This window comes from Pteropus alecto, unplaced genomic scaffold (genome assembly GCF_000325575.1).
Source record: "Pteropus alecto unplaced genomic scaffold, ASM32557v1 scaffold5, whole genome shotgun sequence".
Taxonomy (NCBI): domain Eukaryota; kingdom Metazoa; phylum Chordata; class Mammalia; order Chiroptera; family Pteropodidae; genus Pteropus; species Pteropus alecto.
In genome coordinates this window covers 1,732,891-1,748,119 of record NW_006441953.1, presented here as the reverse complement: position 1 = coordinate 1,748,119, position 15,229 = coordinate 1,732,891, and the positions used below count along the sequence as shown (strand labels likewise).

Sequence of the window (15,229 nt, the reverse complement as noted above, 5' to 3'; positions counted from 1 at the left end):
AGACATTAAAAAGTTTTGCAAAAATGCAAAGCAATTAATTTTTCTCACTACTTGATCTCAGTTTTTGAAAATATAACTCTTTTGCATAGAAATGTGTTATTTATATTATCATGATAGACATTATTTTTAAGTGAATTAATAAATTTAAAATTCTACATTTAATTTCTGACATTATAAAATAATCAGATTTAACTAACATGAACAAAAGCTTTCTGGGGTTCTTGAAAAATTTTAAGAAAATATAGTTGTACTGAGAACAATATGTTTACAAATTGCTAGCCTAGAATTATAGATTTGAAACTTTAGCTTAGAGAAAATATTTTAAGCCATGTCAGAATAAAAGAGCCAAAACAGAAACCTGAAAAATATCCTCCCCTTCCTCTGGTTGTTCAACATCTGTGCATTCAATTTGTCCCTAAGACCTATTTATTTTAACCTTCAAGCATCTTTCTAAATTGTCCTCTGGTATACATCTGCCTTTTAATTCCTTATTTAGGCCCTCATCATTTCTCCCTATACCATTTCAATATCTTTCTTCTGGTCATTGCAGCCATCATCTGTTTAGCACACCATCAGACTAATCCTTATATAAATCCTCCATAACTTTGCCTGTTTATATCTCATCCATATTTGAAAGGTCTTTGAAATCAGTGCCTTGCACTTAAAACTCAAACTCTATAGAAGAGAGAACAACTCTTCAGATTGCACCTGGCTCAGGCTAGCTCTCTAGCCTCTTTATACAAGAATGTTTATACATGAATTATTGTCATTCAAAGCTACATGTAATTTTCTCGGTGAAATAGATTTCCTTTGCCTCAAAATAGTTCATTTTGTCACATACCTCCAAAATAGAAGAGTTTAAATAAATAAAAGCAAGTAATTGAGCCTTCCGAGAGTCATTTTTTTCACTCTCTATGTATGAGTAACAGACATTACTACAAATATGTGACTAGACAATAGTTACACAAAGATTTTCTTTTTAATCTGGTAGAATTATGCAACAATAGAATTGACCAGAAATTCTCTGGACAGGATGTTTACAAGGCTGAAAACAATCACCCTATGTAAGGTCTACACTTTCTGCTCAGTGCAATTGCAATTAAAGGAAGATTTAAAGAAAGTTGTAATAGTAATAAATTTCATTGTTACTATTTATGTAATCTATTTAAAACCTAAGAGTTTATGAATTGATCTGCAACATTCTTTTTTAGCTATACTATCAACATAGTATAGCCACTCCTGTCCTAACCCCTCACAACTCACTATAAATTGGAGGCAAGGGCATTAGAAGAGAGAACATGCAATAAAACCAAAAGTAACCTTAACTTTTAAAAGTAGACTTCATGCCATGTTTTCCCCCAAAGACATCCAACTAAAAGCCAGCACACAAAAGCACAGTTATCAGACATCTTTTCCAAGGGGGTTTATTACTGGAAATATAGAACAACACAGTTTCACATATATCCCCATGGTGGTAATTCATGGAGGAACTATAACACAAACGTTGCAATTTTATTAATGTGCCCTACCATGCTTATTTCTAATCTGCTGTTATTATAGACATAAATCAGTAAGTTTTCTTATACTGTAAAGTCTACTATGAAAAAATTAGTCTTTTCTTGGGCGCGACTCTGAATTCAACTACCTAATGCAGTGCTATGTATGCTAACAAAACATGAAAATCAATTAAATCATGTATTTCCTACAATGAAATGGGCCTACTTAGGATCTTTGATAACTGAGAGATGATAGGAAAAATAGAACACAGTTTTATTTGCTAAAAGAATTTGTTCTCTTTTCAGTTAAAGAATGCCGGATGGTTTATTTTTAAAAAGTGATTAAATATTAACTATTTCTAAGGAATCCCTTTCTCACATAAATATAAATATAACTATCAGTTTCACTGGGATTTTTAAAAATAATTTTTATATGCAGCATTTTAGAATCACTTTAAAATGGGTTTCCTCTTAAATTGGAATGTCCACATATTTTACACTATCAACTCACTTCAGCTTTATGGTTGTTTTATTTCAGAGGTGGATACTAACAATGAAAAATGAAATGTGATAGTAAAACAAAGAGAAAGGAAAGTTTAGTTGCTTGGTTCAAAGGCTCCTGGAGACCCTGTCTCAAGATACATGAAAAGAGATTTAAATCAGTTGAAACTTCTAATTGTTCAGGGTCCTTGTTATACTCATAATTGATAACAGTTTTTTTAATTAAAACATGTTTCTAGTAAACTGTTTACAGAAATATAACAGACTAGAGATTCAGAAGTGTTAATCCCTTTATATCAAACCTAAAACACTATAAATAATAATTTAATAACAATAATTTTTCAGTCATGAATAACTAAAGATGAAGTAAGAAAATTTATCAGAGACCAAAACAATAAATAGGCACAAATTCATAATGTTAAGAGAACATATTTGAACTGATATTAGCTCTGAGTTTTTCTGCCCTTCTCTAGTGATACTGGGCTTGAAGGAGCCCCATATTCATTGGAGAGGACCCAATACTAGGGTATGAGCAAAGTAGGAGATCAGACCAAAAATCTTCTTATAAATGGGGAAACCCAAACCTGCAAAAAAAAAAAAATTATCTTTCTCAGTCCTGGCTCTGGGTGGAATAGAAAAGTAGAAAGATTGCTTCTTGAGATTTCTTAAACTAAGAGCATTCACATGGGTTTAGGACCTAGATAAATTCCACCTAAAAAAACTGCCAAAAAACTGCAAGCTAAAAATTTAGTTTAAAGTGGTCTTAAGTGGAAATTCAAGTTCTTGGAAGAAACAATCCTAAATATTTTCTTTAGCAAAATACATTAAAATTGGGTCTCAACTTTATAGAATTTTTATAGAAGAAGTTCCACATTACATCAATTAGATTAAAAAAAAAAACCCTAATAAACAAAAAGTCTAATAGAACCAGTCCAGCAATCCACATATTACTATTTCAGAAAAAGAATATATAATAAATGTTAATATAATAAAAGAAATACAAAGAGAAAAAAGGCTGTGAAGAAATCAAAGACTATTAAAAGGGTCAATGTTTGGTAAACACCCAAATAGAACTCTTAGAAATGAAAAACGTAATGGCATGTAATAACTAAAATTAAAGACTCAATAAAGATTTTCACAAGCAGATGACAAACAGCTAAAGAATCTGTTATCCAAAAGAGAAATCTGAAGAAATTAAGTAGAATGAAGCAAGAGAGACAAAAGGAGGGCAGATGTGAAAGGGTGGTTAAATGATATGAAGAGAGAATGAGAAAGTCATACATGTATTTAAATCAAAGTTCCAAGAGATAACTTGAAAAATAGAGAAGAGAGAAGATATTGGAAGGTTAATGGCTGAACATTTTTCAAATTATGGAAAGACATGGACTCTCAGATTTAAGAAGCTCAAATGATTATGTACAGGATAAATTTAAAAATAAATATCTAAACACATTATTATAAAACTGAAGAAACTCAAATATAATAATAAGATCTTAATAGCTGCTAATGAGAAAAATAAATTGCCTACAGAAGAATGGTTGTCAGATAACCAACTTCTCAACAGCAACATGGACATGAGAAGACAGTAGAATAATATTTTCAAGGACTGAGAGAAAATAACTGAACTTTTATATTATCCAGTGAACCTATCCTCAGTAATGATGCAAATAATGATACTTTTGCACAAATAGAAACTGATATAGTTTCTTACCAAAAGAGCTCATTAAAATGAATTTTTAAAGCTATATTTTATGGAAAAAGAAAATGATCTCAGGAAGAGAGTTGAGGTGTAAGAAAGAATGGCATATAAAGAATATTGCCAATATGTGATTTAAGCTAAATACTGATTCTCTAAATATCAAAAACATGGAAAAACCTAAGATAGAATAATAGAATAATTATCCTGTAAAATTGAAAAAGATGACTAGAATAAAAGCATTACAAAAGGTCTTTATATGTATTTTTTCAGAAGGAAAGATAATTAAATGTGATTAATAATTAAAGATTATTGATGATAGTAATTTAATGTCTCAGTTAAGTATACATTTTAAAATTTCTAGGATATCACTGAAAGTATAAAGTTGCAAGCAACTGGAATGGGGAGGAACTCAATCCAAAAGGAGGCAAAAAAAATTTAAAGAAAAAAGAAACATTAAACAAAACAAAAGAAGAAGCAATAAATAAGATGGTAGAGTTGAATTCATATGCATCAGGTATTATAATCAATAAGTATTAATTAAATTATACATTAAAAGACTAAGATGTTAAGACTGAATTTTAAAAGTCTAGCTATATACCATTTATAAATATACACCTAATATATAAAGATAGAGAAAATACATAATGATAGTTCCAAATAAAAAAAAGTAAAAAGATATACCATATACATAACAAGCTTGATCTAATGGCCCTAAATAATAACACATACCAAATATGGAGATAAGTGGTTTTTTTCCAAGCACACATGGAATATTTTTTAAATAAGTCAAGTAGAACTCAATAAATTTCAAACTGCCTGAATAATATAGACCATATTCTCTGACCATACAACAAAACTTAGAAATTAATGACAAAAAGATAAATAAAAGCTCACACTTTGGTTTATTTATAATATTTCTAAAGAAGAAATCAAAATGAAATTAGAAAATATGTGGAACTGAATAATAATGAAAAAAGTTGTAAGAACTTCTTGAGTATAGATGAAGTACTTAGAAATTATAGCCTTAAATGTTTACTGTAAAAAGGTAGAATAAAAGATACATATCCAAGTCCTATGCTTTTTAAAAATGCAAAGAAATAAAAGGAATTAAATTTGTATTAAGTGTAATACAAAAATAAATAAAAATGAAAATTATACTATAGAAAATATTTTTTTAAATTCCAAAGGTTATACTTCGAAAGGACAAATTAAATTGATAAATTTCTGGAAAGATTAATTGGTATTAAAACAGAGACACAAATAAATGATCTTAGAAATAAAAAAGCACAAAATTTCATATACAGCAGACATAATAAAGAAATGTAAAAAATTTTATAACAATAAATTTGAAACCAATTGAAATTAGCAAATTCCTAGGAAAAAAAACAAAAATGATTCAAGTAGAAACCTGAATGGTTCCAAAACTCTTAAATATATTCAACTGAAACCTTCAAATAACAGTTCATTCACAATGGAAAAAGTAATCTGGAGTCCAAACTCACATTGCACACAGAATTAATTCCAGATGGATGTCATACTTAATGAGAAAGTCAAAAGTTTCAAATTTTAGAAGATATATTTATGACCTAAGAAAGACAAAGATTTCTTAGACAGGATATATAAACAGTAAACTAAAAGAAAAATAGTGATATGTGTGTGTGTGTGTGTGTGTGTATGTGTGTGTATATGTATATGTATATCAAGAGCTTCTGTTTATTAAAATTATTAACTATAAGAAGTATTTCCTAGTCTGGTATCCAATTCAGGATTATATATATTGTACATAGTTTTGTATAACTTTAGATTCCTTTAATCTAGAATAATAACATCCTTTTCTTTAGTTTCTTGACCTTAATATTTCTGAAGAGTACAAAAAACATTTTGTAGAATCTCCTTTAGTTTAGGTTTGTCTGATATTCCCTCGTGATTAGATTAAGCTTATATATTCTTGACAAGAACATCACAGTAAATTTTTCATCATTAACAAAGTGAAAAGCCCAACTGAATCAAAAAAACATTTATAAACCTTCACTTAAAAACACACTTTGTACTCTTCTGTTATTTTTCGAATGTTTATAAAGCTGAAATGTTTTAGGAAGAAAGTTACCACCATCACATTCTTTAAAAGAAAAAGCAATAGAGAGAAGAAAAAGAATTGTCAAAAATAATTACAAAGAAGGTAATGAGAGTCATGAGTAAACAATAATAAATATTTTATAGAATCAGAGATGAGTAAAGTATTTTTCAAGAAGAAAAGATCTGAAATGAATTCATTGAGAAAGCAGCTTTTCAGGTGACCTTGAAGGATAACTAGGATTTTGATGGGTACCCCAATAAAGAGGGCAGCATTAGAACAATGGTATGAAGGCAAAAATGGTAGACTGTATGTTCAGTGGGTGCTGAGGCAGCCCTTAGTACACAGCATGTGCCTACACTAAAGACAGAAATGACACCTGTTCTGGAGCCATACCTTCAAAGAGCTGAAAGACCACGCAAAAAAGGATGGACTTCATTTGAAAGGCCATAAGACCTCATCATGACCCAGAGCTCTTACAGCAGTAAATAGCTCAGATGGAAGGAAAGGAAAACAAATACTTCTTTATCATTTGTTTCTGATGTTTTGTTTTCCCCAAAATATACTGTTACCTTGCTATTCTTTATTTTAGGCTTCTTCTTTTATGCTTAGTGAAGCTAAACATTTGAAATCCTTGGTTTGGTAATATGAAAACAAAATTAAAATGTTAAGATTGTGAAAGAATTAGCAGCTTCCTATCATAATTACATCAACAATTTGAAAATGAAGAAAATAGGAAAATATGAAACTGAAATATAAAATATAAATGTTTTTCTTTCACATAAATATGAAAATACAATAAAGCTTGGAGAGGGTTGATTCAACTGTTGAAAGCAAACCAGAGTGTCTGAAAGGGTACAAAGGCAAAGAATATAAGAATAAAGAACAGAGAACAAAGGAGGAAGGAGATCCAGCAGATGTGCCCTGATCACAGAAACTGGTAAACTTTATTTTTAAGGAGAGAATTTATAAACAACAAAGTACACAGTGGTAACACTCAGAAATATTAGTTGTTTTTATATGAATTTGAGATCAGACTATTTCTATTAAATATAAACAATGCTGTATGAAACAATATATTTGGAAAAACTAGGAGAAAATGAGCTAAAGATTCAAAATAAAGAAAGAAATAGAAGACAAAGGAAGAAATATAATCTAAATGGTTATGACGCACACAGGAATGCAGAAAACGTGTATAGGTTTGTATTACTATTAATTTGGAAATTAAGGAGACAGAGATAGGGCTTTTTAAAGTCCCTAATAGGAAATAAAATACTCGAAAACAAACAAAAAAAATATCGGATTAAATCTGAAGTACTGTTTTTTTATCTTTTTTAATATTAAAAACTTTTCTCTAGAACTTTGATTAATGATAAAATATCTTTCTCTTTCATTAAGTTTCATAAAATTTCCTGATTTTTCTTTCTTATGTGACTATATTAGAACATTTAATTATTTCTATGACTTCCCTGGCATTTTTATTATTCTCTTTATCATCTCATGTTTCTGAATAATAAGTTTCATTTCTTCTTTGTATAATTTCTCTATGAGATAGAGGGGTGGTAGCAAAAAGAGTGAAAATTAAATTCCACATATTTTGTTCTATTTCACCTATTTTTTGAAAACTAGCATTTATGTATTCAACACAAATAGCAATATGAAATGAAATAATTTAGCATACCACGTAAGTTGTTTATTCAAACCAAATTTTTATTGCATAGACTGTAGCAACTAGTACTGCTTTTGTGAAGGAAAACAACCCATACATAAAAGTTATTTTATGCATGCTTTGCAAATTGTTTAACGATATACATTCTGATTGCATGCTTGTAGTTCAGACAAATTTATTACTTTTGAATATGTTTTCCCACACACATTATTATATTTGCTATTTGGTAGGTGCATCTGAATTACTCTAAGAAATAAGAGTCTAAAACTTGAATGTGGGAAGACGAAAGCTAACAATGTCTTCAAAATAATCCTATATTTTCCATAAAGTGTAATCTTTTTTCCTATCAAATATCAAAAAGTATACAATTTAAAGATACAGAAGACAACCACTGACATATCCACCAAAAGATACTCATTATAAAACAAAGTAACCAAAATGACAAAAAGTTTTTCTTCAATATTTTTACATAATAGTTACATCAAATTTAAGTGGCCAAAACAACTTGAGTTCTTCACAGAAACAAAAATGCTGGGTTTGGAGAACCACTCAAAATTTTGCCACCAATTTAAACTGCCCCTCTGTCTCAGTGAAGAAACTTATCAAACAATTACTTGTGCTTTATGTGTATTTTACTGTATATTTTTTCATTATTTCTAATAGTAACATTTTTCCTTTTCAACCAAAAAAAAAAAAGAAAGAAAGAAAAAGACCTTAATTTACTTGGAGGATATGAGAAAGAGAGAGAAAATAAGAAACTCGAGGACTACCAGTTTGAAAATTGTAATGTAGAGTCAATATTTCCCCTTTTTATTCCTGGAAATCACTCCAAAGTATATAAACAATTATGCAAATGCCCTATTTATCGAAAATAGGGAATAGTGAAATCCTAGACCTCCACATCAATGGAATGGTTCCAAAACCAGTAAATATTGAGCAAAAGAGTATGCAGAAAGAAACAGAGAAAAGAAACCTTAAAGAAGTAATCGAGATACTACAGATTTCAAAAAGAGCTAAAAACAAACCTCCCTCTAAGGTTAGGGGCTATGGCTTATTATACTGTAGACATGATGCAACAGTTTCAGGTAGAGGCATCTGCAGAAGAAGTTTAGTTCCAAAAAGCAGAGAAAGTGAGGCTAAATGAGGAACTATGCAGAAAAGATGTATTTGTAGAAAGCAATTTATATTTGTGGAAACAGAGAAGTAAAGTCTCATTGTGGGAAAAAATAACAAAACAAAATAACAAAAACCACATTGTGTATCTCCATTGGCTAGACTAAGAAAAACTTACTTTGTTTAGTAGTCCAAAAGAAAAACTGGATCAGCACAGAATCTATATAAAGATATTATAAGAGAAAGAGAAAAAAGAAAACCAATGGCATATCGAGAATGTACACTAAAAATATATTGCCATCAAAGAAGTAAAAAATTGTGATCAAACATTTCATTATGAATTTTTAAAATGTAATGATTATCAACCACCTCTCTGAAGCAAATCTGTAGTACAGAAATGCAAGATATCAAGAGAAGTTAGCAAGAGAAGAACAAGAGATAAATTGTAAACTTTCAATGCTCAACTGAATGATATAATTGAAAACAATAAAAGCACCATAAAAATCAAGAAGAAATTGGAAGTAATACAGGGGAAAAGAGAATACTAAAAGCCTAAGAAGGTGGCAAAGATTAAAGTGATAAATACAAACTAAGTAAATGATATTAATAAAGAATCAAAAAGAATTAGAGAGGAATTATTGAGTGCATCGCAGATAAAATTAATCCAATCTACACATAAAAGGAATCCCTGAAAAAAGAAACCATAATAATAAGATAGAGCAAATATTTAAAGATATAAGTCAAAAAATTATTCCTGCAATAAAATAAGACTTGTACATCTTGGGGGTAAAATAACAAATACAAAAAAATAATCAAGTCCCTGGGCAAAATAGTCCAGAACAGTCAGCACAAGGAAAAATAGTCTAGTAAAGTCACTAGGCTTCAATTATAAATGAAGAATCCTTAAGTCAGCCAGGCAAATGAGAATTTCCTAAATTCTCCAATGCTAGAAGAATGAAGAACAACATGATCCTCAGCCAAACTACTTCAAGCATAAGGCAAGAGACAAACACTTTTGAACATGCAAGATTTTAGAAACATTTCTTCCAAGAGCTCTTCCTCAGGAATCTATCTGTGGTGACTTATCCATCGAAGAGATGATTTAAAAAACGACAACAAACTTGCCGACAGCGTAAGCTCCTGCTTGAAGCAAATCCTCCCCCAATGGACATTGGAGCCTTGCAAACGATTGTAGCTCTGGACAGCTTGACTGCAACCTCATGAGATACCCTGATCCAGAATCTTCCAGCTAAGCCATTCCTAGATTCATCAACCCAGGAAACTATGATAGAACCATTGTTTGTTGTTTTAAGTTGCTACATTTTAGGGTAACTTGTTAGGTAACAATGAACAACTAAAACAAGGCTTGAAATGTATTGAATTTGAAGAGATTGGAATGCTGGAAAAGAGGAGAAGGCTTTTTTAAAGAGAGTTGTTGATGTATTGTGAGTCTCACCATTTCCCCATTTGGAAGTCTAAGGGATATCACCATCCTCAAGCATAGTGACAAGGGCTCCCAGCAAACCATTTGGGATTGACATATGTTCTCTGGATTTATAGAACACCAAAACTCATGCTAGATCTATGTTTGGAAATGGCTAAGAGGCTGTGACTGTATTGCTGCTGAAGGCAGGATAGCTGTCGCTACACTGGGAATGGCTTGCATGTGTAGAGTTTGTCAGGGCAAAAGGCAAATGAATGGTTTTATAGATGGATTAGACCAAGTGAGAGAAAGAGCCAGTCAGGAGACATCTCAGAGTGACTTTGATCAAAAGAGACATATGAGGGAGCCACAGAAAGCAACAGTAAGAATTACATGGGGTGAACCACCACAACTAGATACTTAAAGGAGAGGAAGCATTTGTTTCATTAAAGAACAGCAGGTAGGACATCACTGGTGAATGAGAGGATTGCCAAAGAACCTGGAAAAATACTCCAAGGAAAAGAACCAACATTTAATATGTGATACGATCAGCAGAAAATAAGAACCCCACTTCTTCCCTGTAGGAGGGCAAATCATAGTGGGGACATTGGAAGTTAAAGTCAAAATGCAGGCTGGGAAAACCAGAGAAGAAGCTGACGACATTACCCCTCCCGTACCAAGCCTGAAGCAGAAGAGAACTGGGAAAAGGAGGAGCTTTAATGTTAGTAAGTTTAAGAGTTTTGACTATTACATGGAACTGTTATTAATTAATAAAGGATACCTTATGTTCTGCTCTTTAACATAATGGCTATGTGATTGCAACTAAATTTGTTATTTAAAATTAGTAAAAATAACAGTATTTCATACCATAGTAATAGATATCACACAATTATCAACACAATAAAAGCTCTATAATTCTAACTCAGACCTTCAAACCTTGGACTGCTACTGAGAGGTAACAACACTATACAGATAATATTAACTCAAGCCTCCCCGGTTAAATAAGAAAACTGCTTCCAGAACAAAACTGACATATGGCAGCATAGCATACCATTTTTGTTCTACCAAGTATGGTCTCATATAGGCTGCCCTAAAGAATGTATATATAATCATTTTTAGAACAACCAATAAGCCTCTACTGGAATACAGCTGAAAATTAAAACCTTCATGCATTATGAGAAAAGGATAATGCACTGTTAAATAAAGTTGGGTTTCATTTTTCTTTTGTTCTAACATCAACTAGTTATTGGTTCAAAAAAACTTGTGATTTTTTAATTATAAAAATAAACAAAAACACATATAAACAGATAAAGAAGATTTGGCAACACTACCTCCGAATATGATGCTCTCGACTACAGAGATGTAGTCTTCGGGCCCCTGCTCGACTGAGATCTCCCATCCGCCTCTGGAGATATTTAATAGTTTGTAGAGCTGATCTGAACTCTCCACCCCACACAGCAGGGTAACCACACTTTCTGGTGAATGAAGTATCTTTTCCAGAAACAGACATTTCTTTGGAGTTAGGTCTTTAAGCAGGCTATTTGATAATATCAAAAGTTTACACGTGTAGGAATTTAAACTCAGCAACTCCAAATCCCGAAGAGAGTAATTCTCCAAGTGATACAACAGGATTGCTTCCCTTTTCACGACATGTAAAAAAACTTTCCTCAAGTACAGAGCCCATTCCTCAGCATCTTCTTCAAATAGCATTATGATGTCTTTTGGGTTTTCTGGAAAAAGAGAAAATAATATATTAATTTTCTTAAATTTTAAATGTTAACAGGGGTGATATTATTTCTCAGAAAGTTGAATGTACTCCTTAGGGAATATATTTGCATATATGAGAGACTAATAATATAATTCACATTGTCTGCATCACATGAGATTAAACAAATCCTTCACATTCGACATGGTTCATGCTTTGTGCAAGTCTACAATGTACTCACTGTACAAACGTGAATCTAGGAAGTGAAAGGCCTAGTGATAGAATGGAAAGAATATTCTGTGGGTTAGGGGCACTGGGCTACCAGGCATGGCTCTCCTAGTAACCACAATTTTACCTAGATTATGATATTTAACTCCTTTGAGCCATTGTTTCTCACACCAAATGAAGGTTTAAAAAAAATAAGACCTACCTAATGAATCGGGCTAATTTGAGGAGAAACGAGAGAATATACATGAGAGAACTTTAAGATCTTCCTTCCAGGTAAAGATGGGTATATAAAGATAGATTACAGAAATTTTCATGTCCAGAAAACCAACAAAATAAAACTTTCTAAAATAATAAATTTAATAGGAAAAAAAACAAATAAAGCAGATATTATTTCATGTCATAAACTAAAAAGTTGATTCTGATGAAACAAATAAAAGGTTCTGGTGGGGCAGTACTAATCCTAAACTTATCTCCCGCTCTCTAGAACTAGTACTGATGAAAAAATCTGAGTCACCAAAACTACCAGGATTTTTCACGATATAAACATTATCTCTAAGGACAGAAGTTTTCTTTCAATTCATAGATTCCTATACAATTCTTAATGCTATCGCTTGAACAGATATTTAACAAAAATTTAAAAATATATTTACATACAGAATGAGAAAACAAACATCTGGCAGAAAACATATGGGAATCATATACCAGCAATGTATGAATCATCAGTATAGTTGTTATTCCCCATGTAGTGGCTCACCCAGACAGAATTCTAAATACTTGTTGAACAAAGATAAACCTAGTGTTATAATTCAGTATTTTCATGTTTGATGAACAGTAGAGGAAGAGTTTCTTTATGACTAGCAAGAGTAACTTGTATAGTTACAAAATAACTGTGGTAAACATAAAACTAATAATAATTTAAATTATTGAGTACTTAAAATAAACTAGGACTCCTAGTGTTTTACATATGTTATTCACTTAATTCTCAAAAATACCCCATTAAGGTACTAATATTATTCCCACTTTACAGATGGGAAAATGAAATTGGTTTTGGAATTAGGATTCCAATGCAGGCAGTCTGACCCTATAGTCTGTACTTTTAACCTCTAACAGCAAAGAACAATATAACACTATTTAAAACATCAAAATATATTCTTTGTAGTGATAAGAGCTAGATTAGTCAATATTAAGCAGCCTATAAATTAATCTTAAGTATGCAAAGTATGTGACAGCTTACTGGGAATCTGGTTTCTTCTCAAGGAAAAAGAGGAAATAGACTATATGACACACTCCAAGGGTATTGTTATTTATGATGAGTTTATAAAACTTCCTTCTTGACTCTAAAATTTAAATCAATAAGGTTATAGAGTAAGACATGAGGATATATTAAAGTACAGAATGAATACTCTCATATTATATTGTTAGATATGACACTGCAATAGGAAGACAATAGGAAATTAATTCTAGTGACAATCACAAACTATCTTCCAAAACTACCCAAGAAAATTAGATGAGGTAGCCTTTCTCAATATGGCCATTTTTTTCTTATATTGCAATTGCGTTTTCCTTTTAAATTTGTATTTGACTTATACTCAGTCAATATCTCTATTTGACAGTTTTCAAAAACCTGAAGATTATCATTAAATGTCATCCCTTCCTTTTCTATAGATTAAAACACTTTTGTCTTTGAAATTTTCATTTTCTCAGTTATTATTTACCAAGACTTTCCATGTACCCAGTATGTTGTTAAGCACTTAACATGCATTACTTTATTTAATATTCATAAACCTGCATGAAGTTGGCCTTGTTCTTATTTTACTGATAATCACATTAAGCCTCAGATTAGTTAGGTAACTTGTCAGGGCCATGAAGATAGTAATTGGTATTTCTGCTGCCTTCTAACCCTTTTGAATGAAACTGTGTTGAGTCAAAATATAAAAGTTAATAGAAGTCCTTTTCATAGCCATGGTTTCATTCGTCCTTATCCTAGAAAATACAAGCTCATCCTTGAGTAACATCTGAACTGCAGACCCAACAATAGTTTTCTATGAATTCTCAAGAGGAACCTACTTGCCTTGCAATGTACTTTCTTTTATAAACTTGAACTACATCAAATGTAAATCATTATGCTGTCCATTTAAGGAGGAGTATTGCTATTAAATTTGGCCAATTTTTATAGGCTGTGAAATGAAACAATAAATGATGAACCTGAAACATAAAAACACAAAATTGTCATTCCTGAAAAAGCTTCATCAAAATTAAGAGAAATTGCTATTGAAGATGCAATTAAGGTCTGAAAGTATATCTACAATGTAAATATCCAGTCTGGCAACATAAAGTAAATGACAGCATTATACAATGGTAGGAACAAAATAGAGCCATTTAATTTTATAAATTTGCTATAAAATGTTCTTTCAGATTCCACAATGATCTTATTTATCTTGCAACAATGCTATAACAAGTTCTTAAACTTAAAGGTAATTTGTATCAATAATTGATATCAATAACTGCTTTTGCACTGAGAACAGATTATGTTACACATTGCCAAAAGAATGAGACTGATCATAAATCAAAATCCTTCCTGTTACATATTCACAGCTTCAAATGGAAATTTTTTTTCTTTTTGAATAAGGTCTTATCTCTTACCCATGTTGACTGTGCATAATGAAGAAATATTACATGATTCATCTTTTCAATATTCTATTTTTCTAACTGGTAACAGAAGTGCAGAAGAAAACAGAAAATTATAAAGAAATGATTTGTAGCCATAATGGACTTGGTAGTGATAAATGTGAACATTAATCTTGATATAATCATACATACACATTTCTCCTCCAGGAATGTTGGTTAATTTCACTTATTCATAGTGACGAAAGGTACTAGGTGTTTTCTGTATATATCCATGTATTGGAGCTGTGCACATTTCACATCTTCCTGAGCCACCAGTTATGGCTTGATGGTCAGTTGTTAGGCATAACATTTTCAACCTCTGCTTGCTACCTGAGGACTTTCTCGGGAGCCGAGGGCACTGCCTTGGCCTATGTGCTTGCCTCACAGCTCAAAGTTGCTGGGAATTTAGTGCATGGAGAGCTGGGCGGGGTTGGGGGGAGCAACTTTCAGTCAATGAAGGATGGAAATCAATGTGTAAATAACTCAGCTTCATCATCTTCAGTGGGACAATCCTGAGGTTTGTTCTAGACAGTATTAACTGCTATTAAATTATAATTGTTCACATTATTCTGCTTATTATACACATTATTGGCTTTTCTTTCTTTCTTATCTCACATTCCTCATTTTCTCACTCGCACTTCACGAGTTCATGCT

General features: G+C 31.3%; 1 protein-coding gene across 1 annotated transcript in view; it reads right to left on the bottom strand.

Moving 5' to 3' along the window:
• The window catches only part of BANK1 (B cell scaffold protein with ankyrin repeats 1), a 238,551-nt gene extending 223,996 nt beyond the window's left edge, over positions 1–14,555 (bottom strand). The window contains exons 1-2 of the mRNA XM_025051818.1: positions 14,552–14,555; positions 11,307–11,705 (exon numbers count right to left, since the gene is read on the bottom strand). Coding sequence (XP_024907586.1) covers positions 11,307–11,705; positions 14,552–14,555 — 403 coding nt within the window. The remainder of the gene's footprint in view (positions 1–11,306; positions 11,706–14,551) is intronic.
• Between the last annotated feature and the right edge of the window lie 674 nt (positions 14,556–15,229).